The 18,046-nt window shown below is 35.4% G+C and overlaps 1 protein-coding gene across 6 annotated transcripts in view; it reads right to left on the reverse strand.

The window, feature by feature from the left end:
* The window catches only part of CNTN5 (contactin 5), a 609,082-nt gene that overhangs the window by 306,193 nt on the left and 284,843 nt on the right, over positions 1–18,046 (reverse strand). For all 6 annotated transcript variants that reach the window (XM_071434213.1, XM_071434212.1, XM_071434206.1 and 3 more), the window contains one exon: positions 11,284–11,414. In XM_071434213.1, the coding sequence (XP_071290314.1) occupies positions 11,284–11,338 (55 nt within the window). In that variant the 5' untranslated portion in view covers positions 11,339–11,414. The remainder of the gene's footprint in view (positions 1–11,283; positions 11,415–18,046) is intronic.

Below are 18,046 nucleotides of genomic sequence, written 5' to 3' on the forward strand. Positions count from 1 at the left end.
TGTTTACACAGTGGAATGAAATAATATAAGACTTCCCTATATCAGCTTTTGTAGAAAGAAAACTGATGGAAATGTGTGAGTATAAGAGGGAAAGAAGAAATTTAAGTGTTCATGAGAACAGATATGAAAAAATGTTCCAGGAAGACTCAGGTTGTAAACTGGAAGCCTTTCTAGAAAGGCATGTGTTTTCACTCTATTTGGAAGATTAATTAGTATTTTAAAATGAACTTTTTCACTGAAATGAGTAATGTAAAAATGAGGTTAATTAAGAAAAGTTCATTACAGAACTCTCTAATTTATGATAAAATATACCTTATCAAAGTGGAAACTCAGTAATTTCTCCTTTTTAAGTGTTGCTAAGAATTAGAAATGTTTTAAGCCATAATTTTCTCAAGTCTTACATAAAAAAAAAAAAACAAACATAATTTTAAAAGAATTTTGCTTGTCATAAAATTCTTATCAGAGGTATTTTAAAACCTTGCCAACAAATGTAAGGGCAACTGACCAAAAGAAACAAAAAAGTGAAAAATACCTGGTGGTATTTTCCTTGGAAATGGTATTTAATTGAATCACCTTTTTATTTTTTTTTTCCCATATCACACAATCAACAGGTTAATTTTTTGCTTTAGATCTACTTCATTTTTCTTATAGTAGTTTGCCATGTCTACTATACTCTCTACTATACTCTTATAGTAGTTTGCCATGTCTACTATACTCTCTCTCTCTGCACTACAGGACTTGCTGTTCTGTGCAAGTTGGGAGACATGCAAACTTACAGCATTAACTATATAGAATAGAGTATAAATTATAGACATTGTTTAAGAGCATACTAACACAACAGAGAAGACTGAGACAGTTTTAGAGGAATTTCTTTTCTTTCAGTTTTTAACAAACTTATTTTTTTCATTGCTAAATCTAATCTAATGGGAAATTCTGAAATGCAAAGGAGGACACATTGCATATCTTGCTAAACCCTTTCTCTGATATTTGCTTTGACATCCTTAAAGATGCAGTTCAAAAGTTCTTAAATATTAAACAATTATGATGCAAACATCAAACTATAGAGCACAGTAGAAGTCTAGAAGTACATACTGGTCAACTTTTAGATTTTTGTTTGCCTTGCACTCTTTCCTATTAAACAAGGTAATCCAATTGTAAACAATCTATATAAGGAGTTATACAAACTAAATTGTGTTAAAGTGACTAAGTCCATCACTAGGCCCCATTTCACCCAATAAGTCAAATCAATGGTGAAATTAATGTAACAAGAGATCTTCAATGGTTTCTTTTTATTTCACTATGTCCATTCCTGTTTGAGTTGCCCAATTTGTACATTATTTATGATTATTTTCCAGAGATATGAATGTTAAACTCATTAAAGTGACACATCAAACACTGCTACAAAATTTTAAGAACTGCCCAGTGAATAGAAAATACAAATTCTACTCTTTTAAAAATTCTATCTGAAATGGTCATCAAACAATATGAGTTAAGCAAAGAAAAAATATATTACAAACAGAAAAATATGCTACTTTGAGTTACAAATAAATGATAGGTACAAGTGTAAACTCTACAGAATTGTAATGTTTCATGTTACTCCTGGTGGGTAAGGTCACCAAATCAGAGTGCATTTATTTTCCTGCAGATGTAATCATTTCACTCCTCACTTTCTGCCCATCTTGGACATATGTACTTTTAGAACAAATCATCACAAACATGACTTTACAATATCCTAGCAAAAAATTAGCTATGAGACAAAAGGCATTCATTTCTGTATCCTACCATCTCAGCATATTTTCATTCTATGTTTTTTTTGTGTGTCTTGCATTCTAAAATAATTTTTGAGAGGCTTCTCATTTTTTACTTTTTGAACAGGGTAGGGCTTCAATGACAAGTAAAAAACAGTTGGAGAATAATCTAGACCAAGCAACTCATTTAAGAGTAGTTTCCACAGGGCTTAGAGAAAAACAGCATCTTTAGAGAGAACTGCAGCATCTTTAGAGAGAACTTTCAGAATTGCTAAGTTACACTGTCAGGAAATATTTATGAACATGCTCATCTTTTTCTTCTAAAATGGCTGAGTCTGTCATCCATTGTTCTTTTTTTAATCACTTTAAAATCAATAGTAAATTTCAATGATGCCACATCCCCTTGCAGATGATAAAATTACATTCTTTTTTTACCTAACTCACTTAAATCACAGGCTTAGTCAGAATGCCTGTCTTCACCTTTCTTCCTGGACAAAATGAGAGCACTATCATTCACAGTGTTATAGGGGGTTTAAATACTATCACTTGCAATTCTATGCTGAGCAGAGATGATACTCTTAATGGCTGTGTGGTGAGCCATAGCAAACCACCTACAGCTTTATGCTGAGCTAAATTGACACTTCGTGTAATGCCATGACTGCAACACTCCCTTTTCACAGTTGCACACCATACTAAGGGCAAACACAGGCCATGGTGCTCTCAAGACAGGGTCACACCCCAGTGGACATCAATGGTACAGGAACAGTTTAACCACTGAGCTCACTGTATCAGCTGTAGGGATGCTAAGATTAAAACATAAAAAACTACACAACCTCCTCACTCCCCCAACACACAACCACAGAAAAATTTCAATCAGAACCAGCTCTGATGGAGTGTTTAACAGAATTCTAGGAAAAGCCTTTCTACTTGAATACCCAACATTAAGGTAGATAAATTCAAAGAAGTAAACTAAACCCACTGCTGAAGTGGTCTCAGTACATAGCACATCTAGGCATGTTGAATAAAAGCCAAAATTGCAGGATATGTTCTTCACTATTATAACATTCTCACACTACTGCACTTAATAGGGAAAAGCCTCCCTATCAAAGCAGTCCACTGAGCAAAGCAGTTACCAGTCTCAGTGCTGCATGGAGCTTGATAAACTGCCTCCCACAGTCCTATCATGGAGCAGTATATGCATATATTCCATTTTCTGACAGGAGTGAGATTTATTTTTCACACTATTTTCATTCAGTTTGGGGAAGAGATTTAGTTACAGTACAGTTAAGAAATTGCTGTCACTGAACTGCTAGCACCAATTTAAACAAAGGCACTATAGAGTTGACTAGTGCATCAAGTCTGGAGCAGCGAGAAGTTTCCCCATAGCTACCTACATTCATCAGCTCACACAGCTATGAAGTGTTTATTCACCATTAGTGATGTGACCTCTCCACATCAGCCAGCTTGTCTCCCATGTAGAGAAACTGGCAGATTTTACTCTTACCTTATCTAGTAATTTTTCCAAATAACAATAAGGTTTTCAACACATGTTGATGATTACTATTTTAGGGTGACTCCAAAAAGTGTTTTCAAGTGGTAAGAAAACTTTTTACATAATCAACTGATTAAAAAAAAAATAGAAACAAAACCACATAAGTGGATTTTTTAAATATGAAGACTTCAGGTATGATACAGGCAACAAGTAATAACTTCATATTGGGTAAAATTGCTCTGAGTTTAACCTACTGCCATTACTCCAAGGGGAAAACCTGAGAGAAAAAGGGAGCACCACCACCTAGGGAGCAAAGGAGAATACTTGCAAGGAGGCAGATTATCTTATGTTTTGCCTTCTAACACAGATAGTTATCATATATAGAATAGCTATGGACATTAGCTGTGGGAAGAAAATCATATCATTGCTGAAAGTTTATAGCCTTAAAAAGTTGACTTTTTATTCAAACACAGCAACGAGTTTACCTTCCTGGATCTTTTCTGATGGTGTTTTATACACATTCCATCTTTTATGCTCTAAATTTATTCACCCCATGGTAGCAATTACTTTCTCTGATGTTATTTGCAATAAAAATCTTTTGCATTTGAAAGAGCATTTACCCCAAAAGTGTGGTCTGTCGTTTGTCAGTTCAGACTTGTGTTGTCATTAAGTATAATTTACCATGCTAGGTAAAACCAGAAGAGACCACCATACACACTTGGCAACATATCACTTGAAGAGTCCTGACTGAAACTTTTAACGAAAGAAAAGTAAACTCTGGAAGTCTCAAGGACACAGAGAACTTTTGCAATAATATGTTTGCTACCTAGTGCTGGAATTGAGCAGTGAGAAATAAATACAGAAAACACCCTTGCAGGTGTTTTTGGTTATTGTTGTGGTTTTTTTCCCCTAACATCTTCCCTAGCAGAGTATGGTATTTTTCTCAGTTATTTACTGCAAAAATTATCAGCACTTTAAGATTTTTCTTAAATATTTCCTTCTTTCTTAAGATTGTTCTTTATAGGTAGGAGGCAACCTTTAAACTAGATTTTGTCAGAAGGTTTGAGCTTGGTATTCCTTACCAAGCTGGTTAAAAGCACCAGGTGCTATTTCTTGGAATAAGGCTGGACATGAACCAACAATTTGGTTTGCATTCAATCTTGCTCATGTGGTTGTAGGGCAGTAATGTAACAAAAATTCCTGAACACACCTAACCTGATAATTTGATAGCATATTGAGAAACTTGTGAGCAGCTCTATGAAAGTAAGCAATAGAGAGCTTGCTGTGCTCTGAATGAACACCCAGGGGGATGTAGAACATGTATGAAGGGGAAACAGGGATTAGTGCAGCTCAAAATTATTTTGAAGGCAACCCAGCCTTACTCTCTTACAGCGCAGGCACATGCATACACACACACAAACTCACATATTCACTTGCATCCACCACAGAATTTCTATTAGAATCTTAAGAAAACACTTAATTTTTAAAGTTATTTAATTTTGCTTTCCAACTTAAAGCATTGTCACATCTGCCAGCCTCCTAGCAGACCTCTTGCAATATTGGTTTAACCTCATTACTGAAAAACTAGTATCTCATTTCAAAGCTGAATTTGTCATAATTTTCAAGGTTTCACTGCCTTTTTATGGCACTCCTAATAGAAAAGGCCAGGTCAATGCTTAAAAAACGTTGTGCTAACTGCTAATGACTTTTTGAAATGAAGTTAATAACTTATTATGTATTTGTGATATTGTTACTGCTGCTTGAAAACTCTAAATTATTATCTATTATGATCTAACTACTCCTTGTACATGTCTGGCACTGGAAGTAAGAGAAAACAGACTTAGTTGCTTGTTAAGACCAAGTATTGCTCTTTTCATTACTTCGGATCATGAGAAGTGGTCATCTAGAAGCACACTTGAAGAAAATGATAAACACTTCATAGAATGAATTACTTTTGCCAGCAAACCAATTACAAATATTCCTACAAAAATTATATCACTGTTGCAATGTGTAGTGATAATAATAACAGCTGAATTCCCTGTAGTATGAGTGAAAGTATAAGAGATTCCTGGGGATAAGGACTTCTGGTGAAGGGTCAAACACTGCAGTATTTGGAAAAGTATGACATGGAATATCTGGGAAAAGTCGTAAAAACAACATCTTCAAGAACATTTTCAACACCTTGTTGGCCAGCAGTAGGAAACTGGCTTTATAAATTGAACATAGAAAATTGTAAAAAATACAGAACAACCCAGACATGCATACAAGCAGAAGAATTTATCCTAAAAATATTTTCTTAAATCCATACTCAGTATCTTTTTTCATGCCTGCAATTTTTCCTGTCCTTAACACTCCTGATTATTTAACATTAAACAACATCAGGATTCTGGAGGCAGTAAATATTTTTTTACCTTTGCATTCTTCTTTTTAATTCAACTTAAGGAAATTGCAATATTTAGCAGATAAGTGCTTTGCTCCCTGATCCAAATAAGCACTGGATCCAGGAGAGAGGATGTGGACAGCAATCTGCCTTAGTTTTCAGCACTGTGGCTGTTTTCTTGCCTTGCACCCTTTGCAAATGCAGTACTTCAGGATGATCAGTAGAAGGTTTAAGTGTGTTATCTTCTCCATTTTTACTCAGAAGCCTGTGAACAGGAAAGTCCCCAGGCACTAATACTTATCTAGAGCTCTGTCTCCAGGATTTTATCCTCAGCTATTGAAGGTGCCAAAGTTGCGTGGTATTTCCTATACTGCCATCAGTGCAGGGCCAGGAGCTGGGAGCAGGGAACCGTGGGTAACTGTATAAATTTATCAGTGATAAACACTGGTCATTCATGTGTTCATCATTCATGTGACACAGTAGCAGCTTTTCACATGCTGTCCACTGAATTGGGAAGGACATTGTCTAAAAAATGGAAGAATAAAAATGAGAAATAGTCCTGGAACTCAGAGCGGTATGCATATTTATATGCTTTGGTTAATGAATTTGTGAACCTTAGGCTATGAATTTTAATCCTGGTTGTGGCTGCTGTAGTTCTGAAAGTTACATATTGAGCAGGTTTGTGATGCGTTTTGGAAGCTGATAAGTGCAAATGATAGAGACAATTCCTAAAAGCCCCCAAGTAGCCAGATGGAGAGGGATGGGCACGATAAAAGACAGGAAGCACCTCAGATCTATGCCAGCTGCAGGTCAAAACTATTACAGGACATTTGTGTTTGTTTGTGCTCTTTTACTTAAGAGCATTTTTTGTAAGTCTCCGTTCATATTATATTCTAGCAAACAACAGCTCAGAAAAAGTTATGCTGATTCTAACTTTGAACACCATAACAAGGGATACAGGAAAAAAACCCCTACATTGCTTAGTAGTAAGAATGTTTTATGTGGAAAGGAATGAATGGTACATAGAGATGAGTTTTAAGGACGATGTTTACCCACTCAATGCTATGAACAGTGACCGCAGGGTCTCAGAGGTACTGCCTCTATCTTGTGAAGTCTTGCTACTTTCATTATACCCATAATATTATTGATGCCATGAATTATGCAGTCTTACAGAGAAAATGAGTCTCACTTTGACCCAATTAACATGCAGAAGGTAATATTACAGAAGTAGATAAATGGGCAGGGGAACAAAAAGGCATACAGAATATGTGTTAGATTAAAATAGAATTAGAACTCTATAAATACTTTTCACTCTATTATGCAACTTTTAGCATATATTTAAATTTGAAACATCTTGTAACAGGCAGCAATAATTATTGAAAGGAATGACAGGAGTCCTATTCTCAAGCTAGCTTTTTCAAGTGTCTTACATCTGCAAATAAAACCCACTATCTTAATTTTTCTATAAATCATGAGATGATAATCTGACGTCATTTTTTTCTGTTATAAAAATACTTCCCTTTCTGAAACATGAAGAGACATATCTACTTGTCTCATTAAATGGTCAGGGGTTCTGTTTAAAAGAGAAATCTTTCAGTAATATACATTTCCAACTTCTCTGAGAATTCCGTTCAAGAAAACTTTAACAAGTCTACACAAAAAACAGGTTCTCTGCTTTCTCACACACTCTGTTCCTAGTGTGAACAAAAAATAAATAGCCTTTACTACAAACATAAAGGCCGACTCTAAGGTGATCATGGGGAACCAGGACACGAGGACCCTGGGAGTACACACAGAGACTAATTCTGATGAATTTAGATTAAATTTAAACTGAGCATCCCTGTACTTTATTTATTCCTGTAACCAAATCAAATTTTTAAGTTACTCCGAATTTCATATTTACAGTTTCCCCCATAGTAAACTATTCTTTTGTAGCATGCTGTCTTTCTCTAAAAGAAATCTTTATAAGAGGAAGAAACAGAAAAGAAAAAAAATCTCCCCAAAACCCTCCAAAAGTCAAAATTTTTATTCCAACTGTCAATTCAGTTGTGAGGCAGTCCCTAGGTCAAAAACAACAGCTTAATTCTTCTTCAATTCCATTTTGGCTTGAAGGGCAGTATTACAGATAAGAAAGAACATATCAATCTTGAGATCTTCTTTTTATCTGTTAATTATCAATATTTCATAAAAGTTAAATTTTTGACAATTTAAATGTATAACTGTGAGCTCTACTCCCTGATTACCTTTGCTTTAAACCAGAGTAAGAGACATAATTTAGTCCTCATTCTTATATTCAGAAAAATACGTTTTTCTCTATTCAAGTATTATTTTCCATATAGCCTAAGCACACTTCTATACATTCATGCTTAAAAAAACCCAAAATAACAGAGTCAGTTTTAAGATAAAAATGATATAAAAATGGAATCAACACAAACTAGAGAGGTCATCCCTTCTCTTGGATTCTTTCCCTCACCACTGCAAAATCAATACAACAGTGCAGAACTCTCTTCCAAACACTGCCTGATGCTAGGAGTGATCCCATGATATGATGGTTAAATGGATAAGTGCTGAATTTTAACAGTCTAGAAGAACAGAAATTGAATGAACCATCTTCATGGAGCACCATCAATATCTGTTGCTCTGTTGTTAACAGTGCATTCAGGCATCAAACTTACTAGGCTGCCTTGAATTTCATCAGCTGTAGGAATGAACTATTTGCAGTTGTAAACACGTTTTAATGAGCGCCGCAATATAAAAACATCTCCAAATGCAGGATGATGTAATCAAATATTATAGTTATGGAGACAGTAAATTGCTAGTTGTACAGATAATCTTATTAAAATAACTTCAAATCTAATTTTTTAAAAATTTTGTTAATTTCAGCTCTTATAACAATAAATTAAACAATGAATAATTAATTATTACTGCACATGAATTGATTAAAATGTCATCTTGTGCATGTGAAAAATGTATGTTATCACATTGTATTCAACAATATGTGAAAACAAGCACTGCAGTTAAAAAATATTTCTTACAGAAGTTAAATCTCCTGGATTAATATGGAATAAAGATTTAAAAACCCTAAAGAATCACAAATCAGAATGAAATTTAAAAAAACGAATGTTTTAGAAACCATCAGATATAAGTAACAAATTAACAGATAAGAGGAACAGTCAATTTTAAATATGATGCTGAATGACTGGCAAGAGTTTTCAGGGTATAATGTTATTAAAATAAAATTCTTCTGTAAATATTGACTTTCAGTTTAAATTCCCAAGTAGTTACACACCCTCATGCTATATTAGAATTAGTCACTGCTAATGCTTTTAAGTCTTTGCAAGGTGTTGCTTGAATGTACGTGCCTAAGCAATGCCTGTGGCAAACATCTGAAGCTTGTTCTGTGTATCCAATTTTAGGATACAGAATTGTCAGCATATGACATGTGTCTCACAAATTTTGAAACATATTGTTGTGTTATACAGAGTTAGGCAAATCTATCTGGAGCAAACTCGACAGGTATTTTCTCTAACAGCAGTTGAGAGTAAGGAGATATTATCTATGTGAAACCAACTACAGGCTCAGGTACATTAGTTTCACAGATAAATACCTTCTGCCAGATGTTAACATTTAAATCAAAGATTTCAAGATAAAATAAATAAGTCTTAGAAAGAAATCCTATATTTAAATTTCTGACATCCTTCTGAATTTTGCATCAAATTCCTTGCAATTTGTAGCAATAAAAATATAAATATCAATTAAAAAAAATAAATTACATTAATAGGTGGTGGTTGTAAGGTACTACTACTATTAGAATCACCAAAATACAAACATTTACAATACAAACTAATATTAACAATGTGGCTGATAGTCCAGCACAAAGAAAACAGAAATTCCCTGTCCAAAATCAACAGACTTAGATAACAAAATGAAGCTACAAGAAAGAAACCAGAGTAAATTAGACTCCCATGTATGCATGCAAAGCATGTATGTTGACATCCATAGGCACTTTCCATTATCAAATTCCTGTGTCAAATATAACTTTGTTGTTACTAATCAGATGTTTTATTTCACTGACTTTTAAATTTCATCTTGTGATGACACAAACCCAATAAATTTTGGAACAATTTGGGAAAAGAGTAGCTTAGTAACTGCTGAGATTCAATAATCACATCTTAATACAAGGACAGCATTTGTCAATATCTTAATCTAAATCTTTACAGTTTCACCACTCAGTGTAGAGGCCAGAGAAGGTGACTTTAGTTACATTCCCACCCACCCTTAGGTCCCACTTTGGTTTGAGAAATGCTCCTTAGGCTTTGGCCTTGAAGAACTGCACCTGGACTAAGCCCCTCTCCAGCTTGTCAGAAACACTGTCTATTCACAGGAAGTAGAAGATCACCAGATTTTTTTTTAAAAAGCAGCCTTTAAAACCTATTTTTCTTGCCTGAAAAACCCAAATGAAATAATATTTCTGTTGCTGAACCTTCAAAGAAAGTTACCAACTTGAATTGCATCCAGGATAGAATACTACTATGACTAAAATCCACTGTCCTGCAATCTTATAAAAAGTGATCTTAAGTGAGACCCTTTGGAGCTCTTAGTTATGAGGAGCTGATGAGTACTAAAGACCACTGTCTATTGACCTTATAAACAGCGGTCCAGAGTGAAGTTTTTTTGAGCTCTCAATTTCCAGAAAATACTTGGCTAATGTGCCTCAAACACCAATATGGCTGTGAAGCCAAGCAAGAACTTTTAGTAATAACTGACACGAAATTTTGGTAATAACCAAGGACTATTTGGACTAGCAACCTCTGAGAAAGAACAAGTTTTGACTGAAGAAGAGGGGCCAGGTGGAGACAGGGCAGCACTTTTCTGTGAGAAAGAACCACAATCTCAGTGCAGGAATGAATGGCAGAAAGAGGAAATATACTATAAGGTGAGACTGGGACCTAAACAAGATTTTTCACAAAAAAGTACCCAGCTCCAAGTCCAGGTAGTTACCCTCAGACCCTGGACATCTCATCAGCCACACTGATGCAGCTGGATTGCTGCTCATCACCTGGCTTGACACTGAAAACAGGATGGGCATCCCCTCAACTGGGTTGGCACTGAGACTGGGATGGGCATCCCCATCATCTGGAGTGATGCTGAAGTGAGGGTTGGTGTACACATTTTTACTTTTCTTTTTCCTCTTTCTTGTCCTCCCTTTTTCTCTTTTCCTTTCTTTAATTAATTTCCCCCTTTTTAATGAACCTCTTTAATTTCTGTTTTCCATCCCATTCTGTCCCTTGATCCAAGACCCATTGCATTGTGCTTAATCACTCTTTTCCCTTTACCCTACCCTTTTGTCTGAACCCCACTGCCATGTGCCTACACAGCAGGTCAGGGGCTAACATACCAATTTTCATGCCAGTTGCATAATTTACCAATAATACTCTATGCTTCTTTGCAGACTCTCTCACTTCTGTAATTTTTTTCGACCAATGAGCATTAATGGATCTTATGGGCTTCCTTCCCTTAAGGGTGGATCATCACGCTCAGGCAAATAGTTTTCATAATGATGTTGATCTTCTCCAGCATGCTTTTACATCTTCCTATTTCTGTTTGCAGTTAAGAGCCTTAAAACGATAAGCAAAATTTTCTTGTTTTTTGTTTTGATTTACCTGAAAGACAGCCAGTGAATGACAGAAACAGCAAGAGTTTCCATGACAACCACATCCTTGGTCACAAAGGTCTTTCCGTCCCTCTTTGTGCAGTTGTTTGCAACGTTGACGTTTCTTAATTAAAGCTTAGCCTATTGGGAGAAAGACAGATCTCTGTTAGGAAAATTAAAAATATCTCTCAATAATATGACAAACAATTAAAGAGACAAAGCTTCTTCTAATGCAATTAAAAATCTAGTTCTAAAGGACTCTCTATCCCTCTGACTCTCAGACTCAGAGGGATCTTACTCTGGTAGTTAACAGTGTTAATAGCTCGACTGTCTGTGGCAGTGCTCTGCATATGTGTATATATGCTACATGGATATCACGTTAAAACTACATGTGCTTTGAAGCTTTGAATTTCCAAAAAGCCAAGATTAGAAGATAGTACACATATCTTTCACAGCAAATATATTCAAAGCACATGGCCTGACGTGTTCTTATTTTCCTGGAAGTATGTTGATTTCTGATATAGTGTTTCAAAGAGCTTATGTCGAAGTGTGGGTTAGATGGGTGGGCAGTGAGGTGGATTGAGACTCGGCTGGAGGGCAGAGATCAGAGTGTTGTGAGCAGTGGTGCAGGGTCTCGTTAGAGCCTGTGGCTCACAGTGCTCCCCAGTGATCGGTACTGGGTCCAGTTGTCTTCAGCTTATTAATCAGTGACCCTGGCTGAAGGCAACCCTCAGGAAGTTTGCTGATGATACAGAACTGGGAGGAGTGGCTGATACCCCAAAGGTCTGTACAGCCCTCCAGAAGGGCCTCAACATGTTGGAGAGATGAGCAGAGTGGAACTGTCTGAAGGTTAACAAGGGCAAATACAGGGTGTTGCACCTGTGGAGGAATAACCCCAGCACAGGCTGGGATCTGACCTGCTGGAAAGCAGCTCTGCAGAGAAGGACCTGGGGGCCCTGGTGGACAACAAGCAGTCCATGAATCGGGAGTGTGTCCTTGTGGTCAAGAAGACCAGAGGGATCCTGGGGTGCATTAGAAAGAACCAGCAGGTAGAGGGGGGTGATACTGTCCCTCTACTCAGCCCTGGTGAGGCACATCTGGAGTAGTGTCCAAGTCTGGGCTCCTCAGTACAGGAAAGACAAGCAAGTACTGAAGAGGGTTCATCTGAAGGCAATGAAGGTGATGAGGGGATTGAAGCATCTCTCTTGTGAGGGAAGACTGAGAGTGGTGGCAGAGCACTGGAACAGGCTGCTCTGAGAGGTCATAGAGTCTCCTTCTCTGGAGATATTCAAGACCCTCCTGGACACAATCCTGTGCAGGTGAATCTGCTTTGGAAGAAGCTTTGAAGTAGGTACCTGCATACTTCCCTTTCAACTCAAACCATTATGTGATTTTTTTTCCTGAAAGTAATATGTTGGTATATTTAGTATAAACAATTTTTAAAATGTTTTAGGAAAATCCAGGTGTTTTTACTAGTTGCAAACTAGATAGAAATAGATTCCAGATTCAACTTAGTGTATATTTTTTTTGTGTATTTTTTCAAAGGTATTCGTAATCTACGAATACCTTTGAAAAAATCAGCACTTTTACCAAATATGTTGTTCATACTCAACTCCTACTCTTCCCCATATTTGTGATTCCTATCTGTCCCATGACATGAACATAAATTTTGACTTCGTCTTTGATCACTGTCTTCTTAGCTATCACTTTAACAATGTCGGCAATTTTAGCACATTGGAACTCAAGAAATTTTGCATTCAAATATCTGAAAAGTCAGTCCAAAATATGAGAAAGTTCAGCTGTTTTTGTATCGAAATATGTGTACTTCTGGTCTTTGACTTGAAGAGCATCAAGTTGCAAACATAAAGTTAATTTCCTATATTTAATTAGTCACATCTATTCAGGAGGATTCTGAGATCCTCTTATTGGAGCCCAAGGAATCTTCAATCAGTAGAGGCTGTGATTTATGACTAAAAGAGCAATGACATGTGACATAATTATGAGACAAGGGAGAATTTCATTTGTTCCCCTATCCAACCCCTTTTGGGCATAATAGGACTCCTTCAGATTATAAGCAGCTGAGTTAGATGCCATATTTGCTGCTTTGTGTGTCCTATTCTCTGTTAGAACCCTGACAGTAAGAGAACACAGGCAAAGCTCTGCACACTTGCTAAAAATAAAAATATAAATCATAATGTAAAAATAGTTTCCCGCTGGATTATTCCATTTCAACTGTTCTCTGAGCATCTCTAGTTGTAACAAGTTTTGACAGTCTTTCCATCATATATAGAGAGACACACTGTGTGAGCACAAGATGACATCTCTTTATGTTGCTGGCAGTTATTCCTGCAACAATATAAAGGTGTAGCTTGTCAGCTTTCATTTAAACAGCACAGCAGATATGCTTTTCGACACAGATAAAAAAATCCCATTTTGGATTTGTACTTCCTTTCAGGTAACTCAGACCAGGGAAACTTAATATTGGACATACATATAGGTATAAGCAACCCTGAAAGAGAGCACAACAATCTGGTAGACAAGACTTTCCACATAGAGCTTGTAACTCATGTAAACCTCCACAGGAAACCTCCTCAATTAATTATTAATGTCTTCTGCCTTTGTTTTTCACTTCAGTGATAATCTGCTTTTCAGTCATTGTGTTCCTTTGGTTAGTGAATTATCTCATTCAGCATTCTTTGTTGGCCAGGCCTTTGGGAAATAAGTATTTTCATTAAAATTTAAATTTTTCCCTCATGGCCATATCCGTTAAAAAGAGTAAAGCAGAGATTTCTCCCCCTGCCCCCAACTTTATTACTTTTTCTTCTTCCTATTTTCCTAAAATCTTTTCAGCTACTTTTATAACAGTGAAACACAGAAATTATTTTAAGTTGGTGATTTGTCTCTAGCATCAACAGAGAAACATATACCAAATTTTCAAACATTACAGTGTGAGACTGTTGCTGGTTTTATTACTAGGTATTACCGTACCTATTGGATTATACTGTTAAAATAATAATAATAAAGGTTGTGATTGGTAGAACAGAAACAGGATGAAGAATAACTGGAGCAAAACAGTGGGAATTTCAAAATAAAAGACAGATTTATACACATTTTTCTTTGCATTCTTGAAAGACAATGATTTTCAATTCCCTCAGAAATTTTGAAACAGAATGATTTTAAACTTTCTGTGAAAAATAAGTTTTTTTAATGAATGTGTCATTGAAGAAATCAGAGTTATCACAAGCTGAGTGGGATAAGGAGCCTATAGCTGAATAGCTATAATAACTTTTATGTGACAACCTTATGTAACCTGTACCTATCAATGTAATACATACTTCAGACCTTTTACACAGGAGTACAAAAATGTAAAACCAGAGCACTATGACAGAGAGATAATCTAATTTAAGTCATGGATGTTGGACACTGGCCTTCCTATTTGGATATTTGTTGTATAAATACATTGGCTGATCTCTGTAGAAGAATTGCCAGCAAACAAGCAAAAGCAAAATATGCCACTGCATAGTTTTTAAAAAATCTACATAGAAATCCTGATTATTTTCATAAGGAAAGGATTTTGCATCTTTAACTATTTTTCTGTATTTCTTATTGCTTGAAGTATAATTGGCTAAAAATGTACTTGGCATATGGATGAATGAAATGCATACCAACATAGTAGGGTTGTTGACCATCTAGGATTGGGAAGTACTGATCATGCAGACAAAGACATTGATACTGCATGTGTATGGCTGCTGTGGGGCATGTGGGATAATGACAAAGGTGCTTTGTAGGAAATGACATGGGCAGGAGGAAGAAAATGCTGTATTTAATAAAGATGTACAGATAGTCAAATTTCTGTTCTAGATTTAATGAAGGCATGGACTCCTGGCTTTACTGTCAGTGGTTGCCACCTATCTTTCCAAAAACTGAGCTCTAACCCTTAGACACATGTGATTGAAGAATTCCTTTATGCTTATAGAAAAAGATCAAAGCTGAACTAAATCCATTAAGAGGAGCATCTTCTTTCTTACTAAAGAAAAAGAAGGAAAAAAAAAGGGTCTTATTGCCGAAAAAAACCAAATGAATATTCTGTTATAAGAAGAATCTTCCACTTAAAATTGCCTTATTCTAAAAGTAGTTTAAGAGCACATATACCAGCAGTATTCAGTTGTTCTTGGTTTGAAAATTTTGTTAATTTCCTGTTTTGTTTTGTTTCTTTCCCAACCCTGACTATCCCAAAATGAGGAAAACTTTAAAGCAAAAAAAAAAAAAGCATTCTCATTTTAATCTTATGACTGTAAACCAGAATATACAGTAATTTATGCAAAAGAACACAGCTCTGAAGGTGCTGCTTAAAAGGACTTTAAAACAATTTCAGCTGAACAGTATCTGTTTTTTTCCTCAGTTACAAATTAGGACCTAACAAAAATCCAACTCACTTGTTTAGAATGGTTTCTTGGCTTCATTCTTCAAGAAAAGAAAATTAAGTTGTCTGGAATATACTATTTTTACAGATGTCTTTGGCATAATAGCATGAATTGACAAAGCACTACAGTCAGATTTTTTATTTAAAGATGAACTCTCTACCATTTCTTGATTTTTAAAATTCTGTCCTGTTCTTATTCTCGTTTCTTTGCAATAGAGTTTCAGTAAATTATTTTTTTCTTAATACCATGGACATGAATTTTCCCTGAAGGAAATTTGTATAAAAAGGTGATCTAAAATACAGATGTATATAATGTGCAACAAGTAATTCATCTAACTTCTTTTCCAGCACAAAAATTAGAAACCGTTTTCAATTTCCACATGGTACTACCCCAGTCCTTTGTTTCCCCCAGGATTTCTGCCAAATTACTTTTGCAATTTATTTTAATTCTGTGTAATAATTGTAGAAAACTTATTAAAGCCCTCATCATTCAGTATGTTTTAATGAATTGCTTTGGCTGGTAGTGACAGGGTGGATATTTTTTTGTGGTTCTGACTCCTAGCAGACTTTGTGAATACAGAGTACTAATTCACTGTTGTCAACCCTAATGTGCAAGAGGCTTGAACCAGATCCAGTGAAATCGTGCTTTTTCTAAAGGTAATAATAGCATCTACTATCATTAATGTTTGTTTTCTGACACGTAGGATAAATTTAAATGCAACTTCAAGCATCTGCTCTTTCTTTAAATTAAAATACTTTTAAAACAAAGCCTTTAGTATAGATAATGTGATACTGATATCAAAATGCTTTCTTTCATTATCACTACCTAATTTCCCTTTTCCATCATATGCATATCTATCCATTTATTTGTAGCAACATGAAAGAGATGATTGCTTAAATCCACATCTGCTCTCAAAGCAGTGGAGCAAATCTTTGTGTCTACAGTGACTATACTTCTCAGAGGAAATGCTGTGACTTGTCTCAAAAAAAAAAAATAAAAGTTTTCTCTGTAATATTTTTTCCTATATCAATATATATTAGAAGAAAGTTCAAATTATTTCATTTTCCCTTTCCTTTCAAAAAAGGAACATACTCACAGGTAATGAAGAAATAACACCAGTGATATGCAATTCTGGTATTCTAGATAGAGTTGCAAAAGCAGGAACTAAAAAGAATTAGAAATTGAGCCATTCCCACCCATACATCCAAATAGAAAAAGAAGAGCATATGCTGTGCAGAACAAATATACTTGCATTGCTTTAGGTAGTATTATTAGGAAATCCTTTCATCACATTTAGTAAGTGGAGGATGTTGGCATAAGGTGCAATGAAACTGCTAATAATATTCCTTACTTAGGGTGGCAAAGCTATGAAATCAACAAATGCAATAAGCTAAGTACCAGTGACTAGGCTTTCTGTTAAAAGGCTTGGAAGAAGACAGAGGTCTAGCTGAAGATAGAGGTTAAAATACTTCTAGACTTTAAAGCCTTCTGAGCTGCACCAAACTCTGCTTCCCAGCACAACCCCTTCTTCCAAGCCCTTCCAATCAGGGCTTGCAAGATATGAATGGAATTGTTGCAGACAACAATTCAGCCTATCTTCCTCGTTCCCATGAGTATCAGACCTCTAATGCTGAGTCCACGGAGAATTAGAGGCCTTAGAAGACCAAAGGCTCCAATATTAAAAAGCTCATAATGAACAGAGGAAGTAGCTTGGCTGGAAATTTTTAAAAAGAGCTGGTCTGTAAAGATCTCCCTAATGAATAATTAGATATAAAGTCAGGCCACAATTATTACAGACAGTGGTTATACAGAATATAAATAACCTCAACTGAGTTCATGGCCCTGCTTGCTTTCAATAAAATTTTTATTTGTTCAGTCCAAAGTCTTTTTGACAATACTATTTTTATATTGGTTTAAGTTTACTAAAACCATATTAAGTTAATATTTGATAAAAGGCATACTATAGACACTTATACAATGAAACATCACTGAAATTTGTTAGAGGACAAATGAAAAAGAAATGATTCTAAGCTAATGTAAACAGCAAGGCATCTTGTAAGATTGATTATTACCCCAATGGAAGATCATTTATTTGCAAGCTTTAGTAATTGTTCAAACTATTGTAAAGAAAATTTAATAGAGATCAAGATTTAGCAGTTAAATAAAAAAATTTCAGAGTTGTTTATGAACACTCTACTGCTAAGAATATTAAAAGTTTATTCTATAGTAGAAACTTTCCTTGTCAGGTTCCTTTTGGCAAGCAACCAAGACTTTCAACATCAAAATTAATTTTTTATAAGTTTTTCTTTTTTAGTGGGTTTTTTCTTTTTTTTTTTGGTGTTTTGTTGT

This window comes from Agelaius tricolor, unplaced genomic scaffold, assembly GCF_023055355.1.
Source record: "Agelaius tricolor isolate 1412-34295 unplaced genomic scaffold, bAgeTri1.0.p SCAF_9, whole genome shotgun sequence".
Classification (NCBI taxonomy): domain Eukaryota; kingdom Metazoa; phylum Chordata; class Aves; order Passeriformes; family Icteridae; genus Agelaius; species Agelaius tricolor.